The sequence below is a fragment of the Sinocyclocheilus grahami genome, unplaced genomic scaffold (genome assembly GCF_001515645.1).
Source record: "Sinocyclocheilus grahami isolate Dianchi unplaced genomic scaffold, SAMN03320097.WGS_v1.1 scaffold624.1, whole genome shotgun sequence".
In the NCBI taxonomy this organism is placed as follows: Eukaryota; Metazoa; Chordata; class Actinopteri; order Cypriniformes; family Cyprinidae; genus Sinocyclocheilus; species Sinocyclocheilus grahami.
In genome coordinates, this window is record NW_015505803.1 from 77,823 (window position 1) to 92,994 (window position 15,172).

The 15,172-nt window shown below is 42.6% G+C and overlaps 1 protein-coding gene across 1 annotated transcript; it reads right to left on the bottom strand.

Moving 5' to 3' along the window:
* Window positions 1-3,955: 3,955 nt before the first annotated feature.
* On the bottom strand, window positions 3,956-14,813 carry LOC107557923 (serine/threonine-protein kinase SIK2-like). The gene is made up of 14 exons (XM_016241506.1): window positions 14,594-14,813; window positions 13,945-14,143; window positions 13,632-13,748; window positions 11,123-11,186; window positions 10,518-10,679; window positions 10,119-10,243; window positions 9,702-9,825; window positions 9,390-9,610; window positions 8,863-9,012; window positions 8,659-8,769; window positions 8,119-8,344; window positions 7,782-8,036; window positions 7,454-7,679; window positions 3,956-6,879 (listed from the first exon to the last, which is right to left on the bottom strand). The coding sequence occupies exons 2-14, from the start codon at window positions 14,095-14,097 to the stop codon at window positions 6,396-6,398; spliced, it is 2,418 nt and encodes an 805-aa protein (XP_016096992.1). The 5' UTR covers window positions 14,098-14,143; window positions 14,594-14,813; the 3' UTR covers window positions 3,956-6,395.
* Window positions 14,814-15,172: the final 359 nt, after the last annotated feature.

A 15,172-nucleotide genomic window follows, 5' to 3' on the forward strand; every position in this document is an offset into this window, starting at 1 on the left:
CTCACCATTCCTGTTCAACTAGCTTTTGTTAATAGCGTTGATCGACTCTGGAGCTGCCTTAAACCTCATTCACAAAGATATCGTCATAAAATAAAACATTCCCACTCAATCTTGTAAACCACCTATCAAGATCCGAGCAGTTGATTACTCACCCATTCGAGATGGCATAACGGAACAAACTGACCCCATTTAACTCCAAGTCGGCCTGTTCCATCAAGAGGCTATCTCATTTTATGTAATCGACTCTCCAAGAAATGAAATCATCCTAGGCTTTCCTTGGCTATCAATTCACGACCCAGTTATTTCCTGGCATCATGGTGAGTTAACCCACTGGTCAAATTTCTGCTTAACCCATTGTATGCACTCTGATATTTCACCTCAGTGCCTGTCTACCAGTGTTGAAAGTCCTGTCACCGCACAAACCACTAAAGTTCCAGACTGTTACAACGACTATGCTGAGGTATTTCGCAAAGTGAAGGCCACCCAATTACCTCCTCACCGTCCCTGGGATTGTGCTATCAATCTCCTTTCCAATGCCATGCCACCCAAAAGTAAAGTGTACCTGCTAACCCATAATGAAACCCAAGCTATGGAGCGTTACATTGAAGAAGCCTTAATGGATTTATCCGCCCTTCAACATCTCCAGCAGCTGCAGGTTTCTTCTTTGTAGAGAAGGACAGTGGACTTCGTCCTTGTATCGACTACAGAGGTTTGAATAACTTAACAGTCAATTTCCGCTACCCACTCCCTCTGGTTCCAGCAGCCCTTGAGCAGCTCAGAGAGGCAAAATGTTTTACTAAATTGGATTTCATCAGTGCATACAACCTGATCTGAATCAACGAAGGGGATGAGTGGAAGACAGCCTTTCTCACCACTAGGGGGCACTACGAGTACCTTGTTATGCCGTATGGGCTAGCCAATGCTCCAGCTGTGTTCCAGTCATTCATTAATGAGATACTTCGTGATCTGTTAAACCAATATGTGATAGCTTATATCGACGACATCTTAATCTATTCCAAGTTAGACGCCGAGCACATCCAACATGTCAAGATGGTTCTTCCACAACTCCTCGAGAATCAACTCTTTGTCAAGGCAGAGAAGTGTGATTTCCACGTTTCACAAATGACATTTCTGGGGTATAACATCAGCCATCAAGGGGTAGAAATGGATGAGCCCAAAGTCAAGGCAGTCCGCGAATGGCCACAACCAACTACCATCAAGGAACTGCAGAGGTTCTTGGGCTTTGCTAACTTTTACAGATGCTTCATCCGTGGCTACAGCTCCATTGCCTCCCCGCTGACTTCTCTCCTCAAAGGTAAACCATCCAAACTGAAGTGGACAGGAGATGCAGCCAAGGCCTTCAATACCTTAAAGGTTAGCTTCACAACAGCACCCATATTACGACATCCAGACCCTAATCTCCCCTTTGTGGTCGAAGTGGACACCTCTGACAGTGGCATTGGAGCTGTACTCTCCCAGCGTCACGGACAACCTGATAAATTATATCCATGTGCTTTCTTTTCGAGAACTCACACAGGCAGAACATAATTAAAACAAATTAGAATACTTAAGACCAATAAAAAACACATTTTTAGTGAATTGTTGGCCTTCTGGAAAGTATGTTCATTTACTGTACATGTACTCAATACTTGGTAGGGGCTCCTTTTGCTTTAATTACTGCCTCAATTTGGCGTGGCATGGAGGTGATCAGTTTGTGGCACTGCTGAGGTGAAAGAGGGGTGTCAATGATTGTCTTCTGGACAACTGTCAGATCAGCAGTCTTCCCCATGATTGTGTAGCCTAGTGAACCAAACTGAGAGACCATTTTGAAGGCTCAGGAAACCTTTGCAGGTGTTTTGAGTTGATTAGCTGATTGGCATGTCACCATATTCTAATTTGTTGAGATAGTGAATTGGTGGGTTTTTGTTAAATGTGAGCCAAAATCATCACAATTAAAAGAACCAAAGACTTAAACTACTTCAGTCTGTGTGCATTGAATTTATTTAATACACGAGTTTCACAGTTTGAGTTGAATTACTGAAATAAATGAACTTTTCCACGACATTCTAATTTATTGAGATGCACCTGTATTATCTATGATGGCCGCCACTGAAGAGTGGAGACACTGGTTAGAGGGGGCAGTCCATCCGTTCCAAGTTATCACAGACCACAAGAACCTGGAGTACATCAAAAGTGCCAAACGTCTGAATCCTCGCCAAGCTTGATGGTCCTTGTTTTTTACACGCTTCCAGTTTACGGTTACATACAGACCTGGAAGTAAGAACAGTGAAGCAGATGCTCTGTCAAGATGCCATGACTCTCCTGTCATTCCTGGTCCACCTGAAACTATACTGCCACCAACCGTCGTCATCGCACCAGTTACTTGGGACATCATGGAGGAAATTCAACGAGCCCATCAGCAAGAACCACCATCAGCCGACTGCCCCCCAACTAGGGCTGCACGATAAATCGCATGCGATATTTAATGCGCATCTTATCAGTAAAGCCGGTTCTATAATCAGCGGTAAATCTCCATCATGTGCGTGCTTTCACATTGAGCAGCATTAACTACACAGAGCCGTTGTTCACTGACGAGCTGCGCAAAACCACGTTCATATTCACACGATTTTTTGCGCAGCTCATCAGTGAACAACGTGCAGCCCTACCCCCAATCAAGCATTACATACCTCAAGCTCTTCACCACAGATTCCGTCAAGCTATGGCTACCTAACAGGAAGCTAAGCCCCAGGTATGTTGGCCCTTTCAAGATCATTAGACAAATCAATTAAGTCACTTACCAGCTTGAGCTTCCTGCCACTTATCATATCTCTCCTCAAACCCTTCCACCCGGACGCTGACCCCAACGCCGAGCATCAAGAGCCACCGCCACCATTGGAAATCGACGGATCGCCTGTCTATAAGGTCAATATGTTGCTGGACTCTAGGCTTAGAGGGGGTCCGCTCCAATATCTGGTGGATTGGGAGGGCTACGGGCCTGAGGAGAGATCTTGGGTCAACGCACCTGACATTCTGGATCCATCACTCATCGAGGAATTCCACAGAGCCAGACCTGACCAACCAGCTCCACGACCACGGTGACGTCCACGTCGAGCGCCAGGAGTTGCTCCTAGATGGGGAGGTTCTGTAATGCCAGGCCAGCAGAGGGAGCCCTCGCCCGAGTATTGACTGTCACTCTCCCTCTGCTACCTCGTTGGTGACTTCCTGTTTGGCAGCCATAATGCATGGCTTGCCCAAACACTCTCTGCGTATTGTATACGTATAAGTATTGCCAGTCTCACTGCCTTACCGAACGTTCTATTACCCTTACCTGTTGATATTGTGTATGACTTCTTGCCTGTTTGCTTCTATTACTGATTATTGGATTTTCCCTTTGTTTTGGCTGCCAATTGAACTGTTTGACTTTTGACAACTGCCTGTTTTCTGACGCTGATTCTGGATTGCCCTTCAAATAAACTTCTGCACATGGATTCTCACTCTGCTTTAGCCTCATCGTTACAGCTTAAAACAAGAAAAAAAGGGAAATAAAAAAAAATGTAAAGATGATGATTGTTATTTTAGATATTTGACTCTAAATAAACATACATTAAAAAAAAAAGATTTTTTGCATTGCAGGATTTAGGTATATGTATATAGCATTTTGTACATGTTAAATAATAATCATGCATTTAGCTAATCCTGATAATCTTATATATGATAAATGTCTTCAAAGAAAAAATAGGCATTTTGTTTTGAGGAAACATGCTTAATATCAGTTATTCAATAACACTGATTCATACTTTTATGTAACTAGATGATGTTTTAAATTGATACCTTTAATAGAAAAGTGAAATTCCATTAAAACAATTGGAACCCCCCCAAAATGTGAGGAAAAACACATCTAAACACAGAAATAAATATCAAGAGTTGATTTTTTTAATACAAATAAATAGCCACATAAATAAAACTTCATCTCTCATATACTTTCACACAGCCATGTACAATCACACATACAGCAAGCAAGCACATCAGGGAAATATAACAAAAAAAAATCAAAACAGAACAGTTCAGCATCAAAACATAGTGTTTCAAAAGTAACTACAGACTTGTCTATACCTGCAGTGGAAATAAACACTATTTTCAAAAGCAACTGTCATCATAAAGTGCATAATTGTCAAACAGCAAATGAAATTAAAGTATAAAATGGGGTGTTTGAACTAACAAAAAGCACAAGATACACAACTCTGCAGCTTTCTGACATCCTAAAACTTAAAAAAATTTAAAAAAAAATCACCACCACTGGATTTGTTCAGACAAGGCACAAGTTTGGTGGTGGGTGTAAAAGGAAAGGGGAGTTAACACTGTTTCTTACATCACCTTCAACAGCTTTACCTTCAACACATCTTTACCTGCACTGATTTCAAACACTGTCGTTTTATGACCCAATCTGGAAACACAGTACAGATTTTTTTCTAATCTACTAAAAACCATTGCACAAATATGTCAAATTCACAAAAGACAGACATGCAACAGGATCATTTACAGCTATAAAAACTTCAAGCAAATGGAGCTTCAACAATGGTAACATACGATTATATCATCTAAATTGCACACAAACCCAGAAACACCTCTGAAATCTACTTCTAGCACCTAGATTGTAAGCTAAAAAAAACATTATAAAATTAAACTCTATTGCTACAAGACATCTTCAGCTATGTGTGTCTGCATCTGTGTGTGCATTTTAATATAAAAAAAGTATACGAGTATGTAAATGCATGGCATTTCTGAGAAAGCGAGAACCTAAAATGATTGCTTATCAAATATGTGTTAGCTAGAGGAGGCAGCTACTTTTTACATCTGAGCAGTACGACTGCTTTTGGGAGATTTAAATGTGCTACACTTTAATAAAAGGAGAGCTTTTCACCACGTGACATCTGTAGAAAAGTGTATGTTTCTCTTGATCTTCCCTGCGCTCTCTCTTTGGCTTTTCCTGTAATTTTTCTAGTTCTGCCGTTCTACAAAGCCAGCCTGGATGCAAAGGCAACCTGTGTCAACAAGCTGTACAAAATGGCCAGACTCTTATTTCCTATGCTCATGCAGAATACATTATTAAAATAATCTCGTACATACAATCATTACAAACAGAAAAAAGCATGCTCTATAAAAGAAAGAATAAAATAGCATTATCAGGCATGAAGTACCTTTTGCTTTCCTACAACAGCTTCCTCTCCTGGTTTTACATTTCAATGTGAAATATTGCACTATACTCATATTCTTTGTTCACTGTTTAAAAAAAAAGAAGGAAAAAAGCTAATTTACACCATTAACGAGGGTCATGGGTTCAAGACATTGTAATGGGCCAAACTTCTCATACAGTGTGTGTTGAGATACAGCCTTTTGAGGTGAAAGATCAGTTATTGAGGAGGTAGTGAACTGATGGAAGAGGAGTCTTGATGGACCAAAACTGAACGGCTTGGCCGGACAATGTCTCCTAATTTCATTAAGTCATTGGTAGGTGCACATTTGTATGATCATAATTGTCTAGTGTCTTTGTATGCATGTGACTAAACATGAAGCAGCATCAAAGTCATTGTCACAGACAGCAAAAACCCAAAGACCTGGTCTAATAAACACTATGCAGTACCTCTTGTGCTTATATCTAGCTTACTCTCATTTGTCTTGACGTTCCCCTTATGCTAAGGCGCCTCTTCATTGCACCCACATCATTGGAGGCATAGTGTGGCTAGTTTGCGCATATTTTCACATCACAGGTGAAATGACAGTATTTATTTCTTAGTTTTGGAAGTATGGATAAGTCAGATACTGCATTTTGTTTCAAGAACGTCTAGGAAAGAAATCAACGAGGCAAAAAAGCAATCAACTTTGGTCTTCTCTGGAGATGTAAAACAGATGTAAGGATCTGAAAGGAAATCATTGGAAAGATCTATAAGGAAGACATCACGTCTTATTTTCATACTTGTATCAAGGATAAACAAGCGTCTCTGACATAATCATTCGCGATTGTGGAGGCCAGTTTTACGTATAGTGTGGACCCACTAACAAATGGATGAAAACTCACACTATTCAGTTCCTTGTTCAGCGACCCGTCCTTTATTGCTGTGTGTACAGGAGCACCTGGCAAGAGTCATGGGCTCAATGAAGAGGTTGGTTATTGCTTCTTCTTATTTTCTCTGGTCATTCCAACACATGTAGACACAATCATGGAATTGTGTGTCCAGAGAGAGTCTCTCCTTTGCATTAGAAAACTATTGAGAGCATCATCATAATGAGATACTTTCAAGTTCTGATGCTCAACACCATTGGCGCACTCTGGAGTAAGAGTGGTGGAAGCAGTCAGCATCACTCTAAGACCTTCTTCAAAGTGTTCAAAGCCTTCTTTACTTGACCATGACACAGCTGCTGAGTTGCTGCTTTTGACCAACACAGACCAGCTCCTGGACATCAGGTTCAGGCTCGATGCTGGTGCTCAGGCTCCAACTGCCCTGATGGGGCAAGAAGGAGAAAAGTCCCTGGGATGGGATGGTGGACTGGATCTGCAGGTGCTGTGGGGACTGAGGGTGGAGATGTGGCCGCTGGCTGATGTGTAGACGAGCCTCCAGAAGATGGGCAGCAGATGACACGGGAGACAAGGACGAGGAAGAGGAGTCAAGAGACTGCTGCTGCTGCCACAGGTTGTGCTGGAAGGTGATGGGGGTCTGCTGGCATGGAGGGAGAATAGGTTGAGTCGGGGGGTTGGAAAAGAGAGTGGCGGGGGCGAAGAGTTTGTTGGAGGGAGGAGATGAGGGGTGGAATTGCGAGAGGAAGAGCACTGGCTGCTGAGACTGGACTTGGGGCTGAGGCTGGTGCTGGATCTGCAGCATTCTGTATGAAAGAACAACATAGTTTAGGTTTATTATTCAAATTTACCAACCCTGTTCTTGGAGGCACCCCAACAGTACACATTTTGAATGTCTCCTTTATCTGATCCATCCATTTCAGGTCTTGGGGTCTATACTAATGAGCTGATTCAGGTGTGTTTGATTAGGAAGAGTTTAAAATTGTGGAGTACTGGGGTAGCTCCAGGAACAGGGTTGGGAAACACTGACGTTTCCAATATTCAGTAGTCTGGGATATGTATGGATTTCTTCTCACCTTTGCTGATGCAGAACTTCCTCCAGCAGCTGGTGCTGGATCTGCAGCATCCTGTATGATGAAAGAACAACAGAGTTTAGGTGTATTCAAGAAATGTACCAACCCTGTTCCTGGAGGCACCTCAACAGTACACATTTTGAATGTCTCCTTTCTCTAGGAGTCTCTACTAATAAGCTGATTCAGGTGTGTTTGATAAGGAAGATTTCAAAATTTTGGAGTACTGGGGTGGCACCATGAACAGTGTTGGGAAACACTAATGTTTCCAATGTTCAGCAATCTGGGATATCTATGGAATTCTTCTCACCTTTGCTGGTGCAGAACTTCCTCCAGCATGCTGCGATGCTCGCGGGGGCCGCTGGAGCTCTGGAGGCTTGAGGGAGTGCACATAGTTGGGCCGAGAGACCCCCGGCTGCCTCTGGAGCATGAGGTCGGAGGGCACACCTGTCGTGCCAGACCTTTGATCTTGTTCAACCCCAGCAGGCCTTTCGCACGAGTGTTCTTCCTCAGCTGCTGTCTGAATGCCTTCAGCCCTACAGAAATAATCACAGACCGGTTAGAAACTACTTAGTCATGTGATTCTATAAAGCTGGCACATGTGCTTTAACATACATTTTTTATTTAATGAAACTCACCCTGTGTTAGGGAGGTGTCTGAAGCCCTACGCCCCTCTTGGAAGCTGGCTGCAAGCATACTGCCTTGGTTCTGCAAGAGGAGGTTGGAGGAAAGAGCGAGGGGCATCCCAGCAGGGGCTGATGCCTCCGAGCCACTATTGGAGGCAAGCAGTGATGAAAGAGCCCCTACAGCCGTGGAGAGAGCCGGGTTGGTGTTCGAGGAGGACTTCAGACAGCTGTCAGAAGAAGCACCGTCCGAGGGGCTAACCACAATACCTGAGAGAAGATGACATGTAATTAGCAACCAGATCCTTGCATTAAGTTCTTCATTTTAGCATAATATTAACATTTCACTTACAAGGTGGATTGCACTGGTGGAATCGAGCGGAGACCTCTGCAAGTGTGTGCCTTCGGGAGGTGGTGCTGGGCAAATGGGGCAGCTGGACCTGCAGCATCCCCTCTTCCTCGTCAAGGTCATGAGGTCGCACCTCCTCACTTATTGTGGTCTCTAGCAGACTGTTGGGGGAGATGGATCGGTTCCACAGGAGCCCATTCAGGCTGGCCTCCACCGGGCACACCACACGCTGAGGAAGGGAGGGAGGCATTCACATTAGCTGTCTCTAATGGATTGGGGGTGCACTGCATATCTGCAATATGAAACAGGACAGGGAGTCTATTTACTGAGCAACTAGGAAGAGAGGGGTCTAGAGCAGGGGTGGGCAACTCTTGTCCTCGAGGTCTACTGTCCTGTATATTTTAGCTCCAAATCTACCCAAACACAAAGCTTGTTCAGGTAAGTTTAATCAGGGTTGGAGCTAATCTCTGGAGGACAGTGGACCTCAAGTTCCCCACCCTTAGTCTAGAGAGGGATTACGTCAAGCTCAAGAGAAGTACTGACCTGAAACAGGCCTCCTTGTTCACATTCCAGCTCTGAATGTACAGGAGTGTTCACCTTGGTGGCGACAGGGAAGGCTGAGGTTCTGAAGCTGTCAGACGACTCCATGATCACCTTGAAAGTAAGATGGACAGAGGAAGAGCTGAGTTAGCACAAGGAGATTTCATCTCAAACAGGAGACTGTCTTGGCCTCGCTTCGACACTCACCTCTGGGGTGGAGGAATCGGACGCCGTCCTCGACCTCTGATTCCAGGCCCCGCATTGGCGGCTCAGCTGTTGGCTTCGGTGCTCCTTAACTCTTTCTAGCAGCAGGTAATAGATTGCTGAGAAGTGGTTGTAGCTACTGTTCTGGAGAGACTGTGGAAGGCAATCGAAAAACTGTTTTAGACACAGTGACAATACTGAGCATCACTTTAACAGGTGTAGTGAAACGCAGGCAGCCTGCGTCAAGAATTAACTTCTTAAGGGATATTACTGAAAGCTAAAAGCAACACAGCATGGCAGTTTTCAAAACAGATGCTACTGTGTTTATCCTTTCTGTGCCAACAGAAGGACATATTTAAAGCCATGGGAAGCTGGATAGGGTGTTGTTTTTATTCTGAGGTGACAAATTGACAATTGATGTCCTTCGAACAACATTAACCCTTGCTCTGGTAAACACGCCCTTCCCTGCTGGAACTGTTTGCAACATATATAGAGACACGCGTCTCCATTGTATGCGCCCCTTTTCTCACCTCCACAGTCCTCTGTCTGTCAATGCCGAGGGTCTGCATGATACCCAAGACGGGTTCACTGTAGTCTCCCAGGTTGGAGTTGTAGTCAGTGAGGGACAGGGAAAGGGTCTGGTGGGGCGCACTGGGATCCGCAAGCATCCAGCGGTGCTGCTTGATCTGAGCCACGCTGATCCGCTTGGCTGGGTCGACAACCAGCATCTTTCGAATCAGATTTTCACAGTCTGGACAAGGAGACAAGGAGATCTCAGTCAAAAATGGTTTTCTTATGAGGATACAGCATTGTATTTGAAAAGAGGGAGCGAAGAGCTGTACCTTGTGACATGAAGAATGGTATTCTGAAGCGGCCCTCCGTCACTCTCTGTCTCAGAGCTGGAAGACTGTCCCCATCAAAGGGCAGGGACCCGCACACCAACACATACAGAACAACACCCAGACTCTGTGAAAGAGACATATTTGTAGTATGTATTAGATTTGCATTTATCCCAGTGCTTGCAAGGCAGCAAATAATAGTGTTCTATACTATATTCAATATTCAAATAGGTGTAAGCTAAAGGACCAGCTGCAATTTAGAATGCAAAGTAGATAATGGCATCATTGAAATTGGTTAATTTATAAATGCTAAACAGCTAAGCAGTGCTTTTATAATTTCATAATGATCATTTTATAATTATAATTTCATTTTCAGCAGCTGTGTAAGACATCAGGTGAGAATCATAATGATAAACATACCCATATGTCTAACTGTGGCCCCTCATACTCCTTTCCCTCAAAGACCTCGGGGGCAGCGTATGGTGGGCTTCCACACCACGTGGAAAGAGGCTCTCCGGCATTATAAAAGTTTCCAAATCCAAAATCTGAAAGAAATGGAAGAGAATTGAATTCTTTGTTGATGAAATGTCCGATTACTCATAAAACTGCATGTAAATGGCATACAGTTCTTATATAAAACCCTGTAATGAATGACTTGTGAGAATCAGAATGGTTTGATTACTTAATTTTATTACTGATCCTAACTGTGAATTCTGTAATTACTTTATTTTTAGGACACTCACAGTCTGGCTATGGGAAGTGTTTATGAACAGCGCACATCAATACGTGAACCCTTAAAAGCTTATTTTCTTTGCTCACCTCCCAGCTTGATGTTCATGTTGGCATCTAGCAGCAGGTTTTCAGTTTTGAGGTCTCTGTGGACTATGTGGTGCCGGTGGCAGTAGTCCACCGCCGTCAGAATCTGCCAAAACTTCTTACGAGCCTCGTTTTCACTCATCCTTCCGTTGGACGTCAGATAGTCTGTAAAAAAGAGGATGGCTTAGGAAGGGAGGAGACATCGCCTTAAAAAACACCATATAAAGACAGAACCAAGCCTACGGTTTATCTGGGGAGACAGCCATTGTTTTTTTTTAAAGGCTGAGTATATGACAGGTGAAGAGACAGATATGTTATACTGGTTAAATCCCTGGGTGGTGAGGACAAGCAGAGGTAGAGCAGCTTATCCCTTTTACATAGTTACATAAAGCTTGAAAATCCAACACCTGTCTCGCTCTGTGCTCACTCACTGACTCACTGCTATGACGGCTGTGTTGATCTAAATAATTCTCTCCCCGTCAGACCTCATTATCCACATCAACTGGACAAGAGGTTTTGGGAGAGCCACAGACGTCAATAACAATAGACGCCCGTCAGTCTTTTCACAGATTAATTAGTCATTCATTTACAAAAGTGTTTCCACTTACCAAACATTTCTCCATTTTTTGCATACTCTGTCACGATGTACAGCATGTCTTTGGTCTCCATGACCTGTAAAGACAAAAAACATCATAGAATTAAAAAAATAATCAATTAATCACATTATCAAATTATCACATTTTGCTATTTCTTTAAAAATGTTTGTGCATGTAGCTTTGATTAAGTAATACTGAGAGATGCATTGAATATTGGAAGTTAATTTATAAAATATAGAACAATTTAAAATGGTTTAATAATGCAGTAATATACACATTAAAAAATCAACAAAATATATGTTTTATTATACACTCATTTAAATTATAATTTAAATCTCAGACATGTCAATGTACATTTTATGCATCAACAAGCCAACTGTCTGATCTCTACTTCTCTTTCAAACCAAATTTCCTCTTTCTGTCAACTTCTATCATAGTTTTTGTTGTTCATACATGACAGGTCAGTTTGTAACGATATGTACCACTGCATAAGAGTGTACCCAAGCATTTCCTGAATGCCCTGAGCACACACACACACACACACACACACACACATACGCATGTCTTTCTCAAATGCCTGCTGTCTGATCCATCAGTACCACTGAAGCAGCTAATGACAGCTGAAACTTTATCTTCACCAACCCGTTTCTTTTGGACCATAAAATGTTCAACACATAAGACCTAGTTTGAGCACAAAGGCATCCAGTGACACAAAAGAAACTGTAGCTCAACAATTAATACTGTAAGAAATTATAAAAGAGAGGGTGTATGATGTCCTCACCCTTTATGGGAATGTCCCGTAAGTTCCCTGAGGAAGCCTGAGGGAGAAATACTAAACGCTGCATGTTGCACTACCAGAAAGAGTTGCACAACAGGTTCTATTCTGTCCTCTTTTTCTCCTGCTGAGAAAACCTGTGTAATCATCCATATAAGCGCTCAGACTTAAGATACTTCAGGTCAATGCGTAACATAACGTGTCATGACCCACGTAGTCAGGCTGTACAACAGCAGGAAAAGGGTCTTTATCTTTAGATAAACCCAGCATTCAAAGACTTTAGCCTTTAGTGTCAACCCAGAGGTGCCAATGATGTCATAGCTTCCTTAGAAACCCCATCCTGTTCGGCCCACAGAGACGTCTCCTTCCGTCACGAATGCAGAGGGAGATGAGTGAAGGAAACTATTGATAGTTCTGAATACAGTGTGTCTGAAATTAATGAGAAGCTAAAGGCAATAAAAGGACTGTTTGTACAAGGCGCATGAGAACAGAAACAGTTTATCATGAGAGGTCATAGGTCACTAGTTCTACATTTTTCATCTCAAGGGCTTTTTGCTTTAAATAAACAGGGCTTCAGTTGTGAAAGGAGAGGTACGTTTGAGGTTATCTGACACTAAACCGGGATCAACCCCGGAAAGCTGAAAATCCAGGACGCTTTCGTGAAGGATTCTTACTGATGCTGCAGTCATCATCTTATATGTTGGATGACATTAGGATATGTTTTAATTAATTAATTTGAAAGATTATGCTGAAGGAATGGCACATCAAGCTCATATCGCTGCTGCTCACTTCCCAAAAACTTGTGTCTCTAACAAATGTGAGAGGTCAGATGCAAAGAAGTGAGGTGTGATGTTATTCCCAAGGATTTTAGCTTCTTGCAACCTCAGTTCTTAGTATAATCTGCAAAATGCTAATCTCTGAACAAAACAAACTTAAATTGTACAGGCTATGAGAGAAAGAATGTGCTGACATATTAGCACCATGTATTAGCCTGCCACTGTTTGCATGAAAGTGCGAGCCAAATTATGGTGACAAAGCAAGCTCAGGGATCAAATCAGATTGTACTTAGAGATTTTTCCTCTGGCTAGCTTCACGTGACTCTGCAGACACATTGCATTTGACTTTCACCAGCGCTAATTAAGTCGGAGGTTTAGACACTGTATCCTTATGTCCAATACACTCTCCATTTTTCTGTCTCCTTCCCAGACAAAAACTTTAATTTTGGACACAGATTAGTCTCATTTGAAAAACATTTAATAAACAATGTGATTAAAAAGCCAACAAATCACTTCAAAACATCTAAATTGCAACTATAAAGTTCCATTGTTAGAGAAACCGTGCAGTTGTTACCTTCAGAATCTTTCTCTACTTCTAAAATTACTCTGTTTGGTGTAAGCTATTATATATTTTTAATTCAATGAAACCAGCAACCTGACGAAAAACAGATTTAACAGTGTAATGCAGTGGACAGTTGCTATGCAGAAGCTGAATGCAGGAAGAAAGTAACTTCAGTCTATTTATACATTGCACACTATCCCGATCTACTTTCTAGAGAAAAGCGCCTCACCATTTGCCTGACCAACACTTAGACATTCACTCACCATTAAACCACACTCTCTCTGTGTCACCGATCATGCTAAAATACACAACACGCCCTCAGTTTAACTGACATTAATCCAGGCATTTTAACAGGGAAGCCTTTGTAATTATAGCATCATTATTAACTTTACAAATCCTATAACTTACCTGATAGAGCTTTATGATGTGAGGGTGATTGAGCAGCTTCATAATCTGAACCTCCCTGTAGATTTTCTCCAAGTTGGTCGAGTTTAGTCTTGTTTTATCAATTATTTTAATTGCAACCTGCATAAAAATACAACAAAATGCTCATTTAGAAATGCAGCAGTACAATGCATAATATTGTACCCTATTATTATTATTGGGCTATTATTATTATTATGATGATTATTTACTAATTTGTAGGGAAATGTCAAAAGACGCAAAATAACTTTTTTTTTTTTTTTTATGCAAAAAGTTCAACATTCTGCAGGAGACTTACCTGTGTTTTCGTGACTTTGTGTCTGGCCAGTTTGACCACAGCGAAGTTTCCCTTGCCGAGGGTCCTGATGATCTCATAGAAGCCGACCTGCAGAGGCCTGGCCTGGGCACAGCTGGACTGAGAGCCCGCGCTGCTGTCCGTCATTCTAACCATGATGCCGGTTTGTGTGTGCCGAAGCGCAGCGATAACTTTAATTTATCTGCATAAACCAGAAACCGTACGTTATAAATGCGCACGAATCCTACGACACATTTACCATCATTATTATTGCTATTCATTATTAACAATAATTCTTACACATGCGATCCCATCACAACCTTCACAAAACAGTAGCTATACGATTACTTTACAGGCCAAATGATTGAATAAATATATTTAAACATTTTATTTTAAGATGCACTGACATAACACATTTGAACTCACTTCAAAGCAAGTTAATGTCAATGTAACAGTCATTCAAATTGTAGCCAGAAACTTCAGACTAAACGCACAATGGGCTAACAGGGCAAACCAGCGCGAAGCGTCCATAGATGTCCTTGAAATGCCAAATTAAAAATAAATAAACAAAAACAAATCTAGGTAGGCTATATAATGACAAAGTGTATGTCTGTTTTGTCATGGGAAATATCAAAAGCGAAGGTACTCTTACCTTTAGCACACGAATAAATTCCACCTCCTTCCACAGTACAAATGCTTTTTTAAATCTGCATTGACAAGTCATTCCTTATGCAGATCTTGAGGGGAAAACTTGTTTTTGTTTTTACTCTGTCTTCTATGTACAGCGATACACAGTTGTACGGAGCGCGCTACTATGTACAAGGTGAGGCTCCGCTCTTGAGCAGCTCTGCTGGCGCGAGGCGAGCGCTACAGGCTCGTGCTGTGATGAGGAGCTCCGCCTCTCCTCCTCTTGCCATAACACTGGTACCCGCCTCATTAACGTCACACTCGCGTCAGAGCTCGGAGCGGGGCGCGAGCGCACAAGACAGAAGTTGCCGAGCAACCGTGCGGCTCGTCGTGCGGTGACGCCAGTGCTGATGGAGGGGTTGCTTGGAGATGAGGACGATGACGCCAGTGGCGGAGAAGTGTCGCCTCTCTCAAGCTGTTGGTGTGATGGAGGCTCGGAGGCTCTGCTCCACCTGCTGGAAGGCATCAGCCTGCTTGACATGCATTCTGATTGCGCTGCGCGGACGCAAAGGAGAACGCATGCTTGTTTTGGAGAGATGGGGTT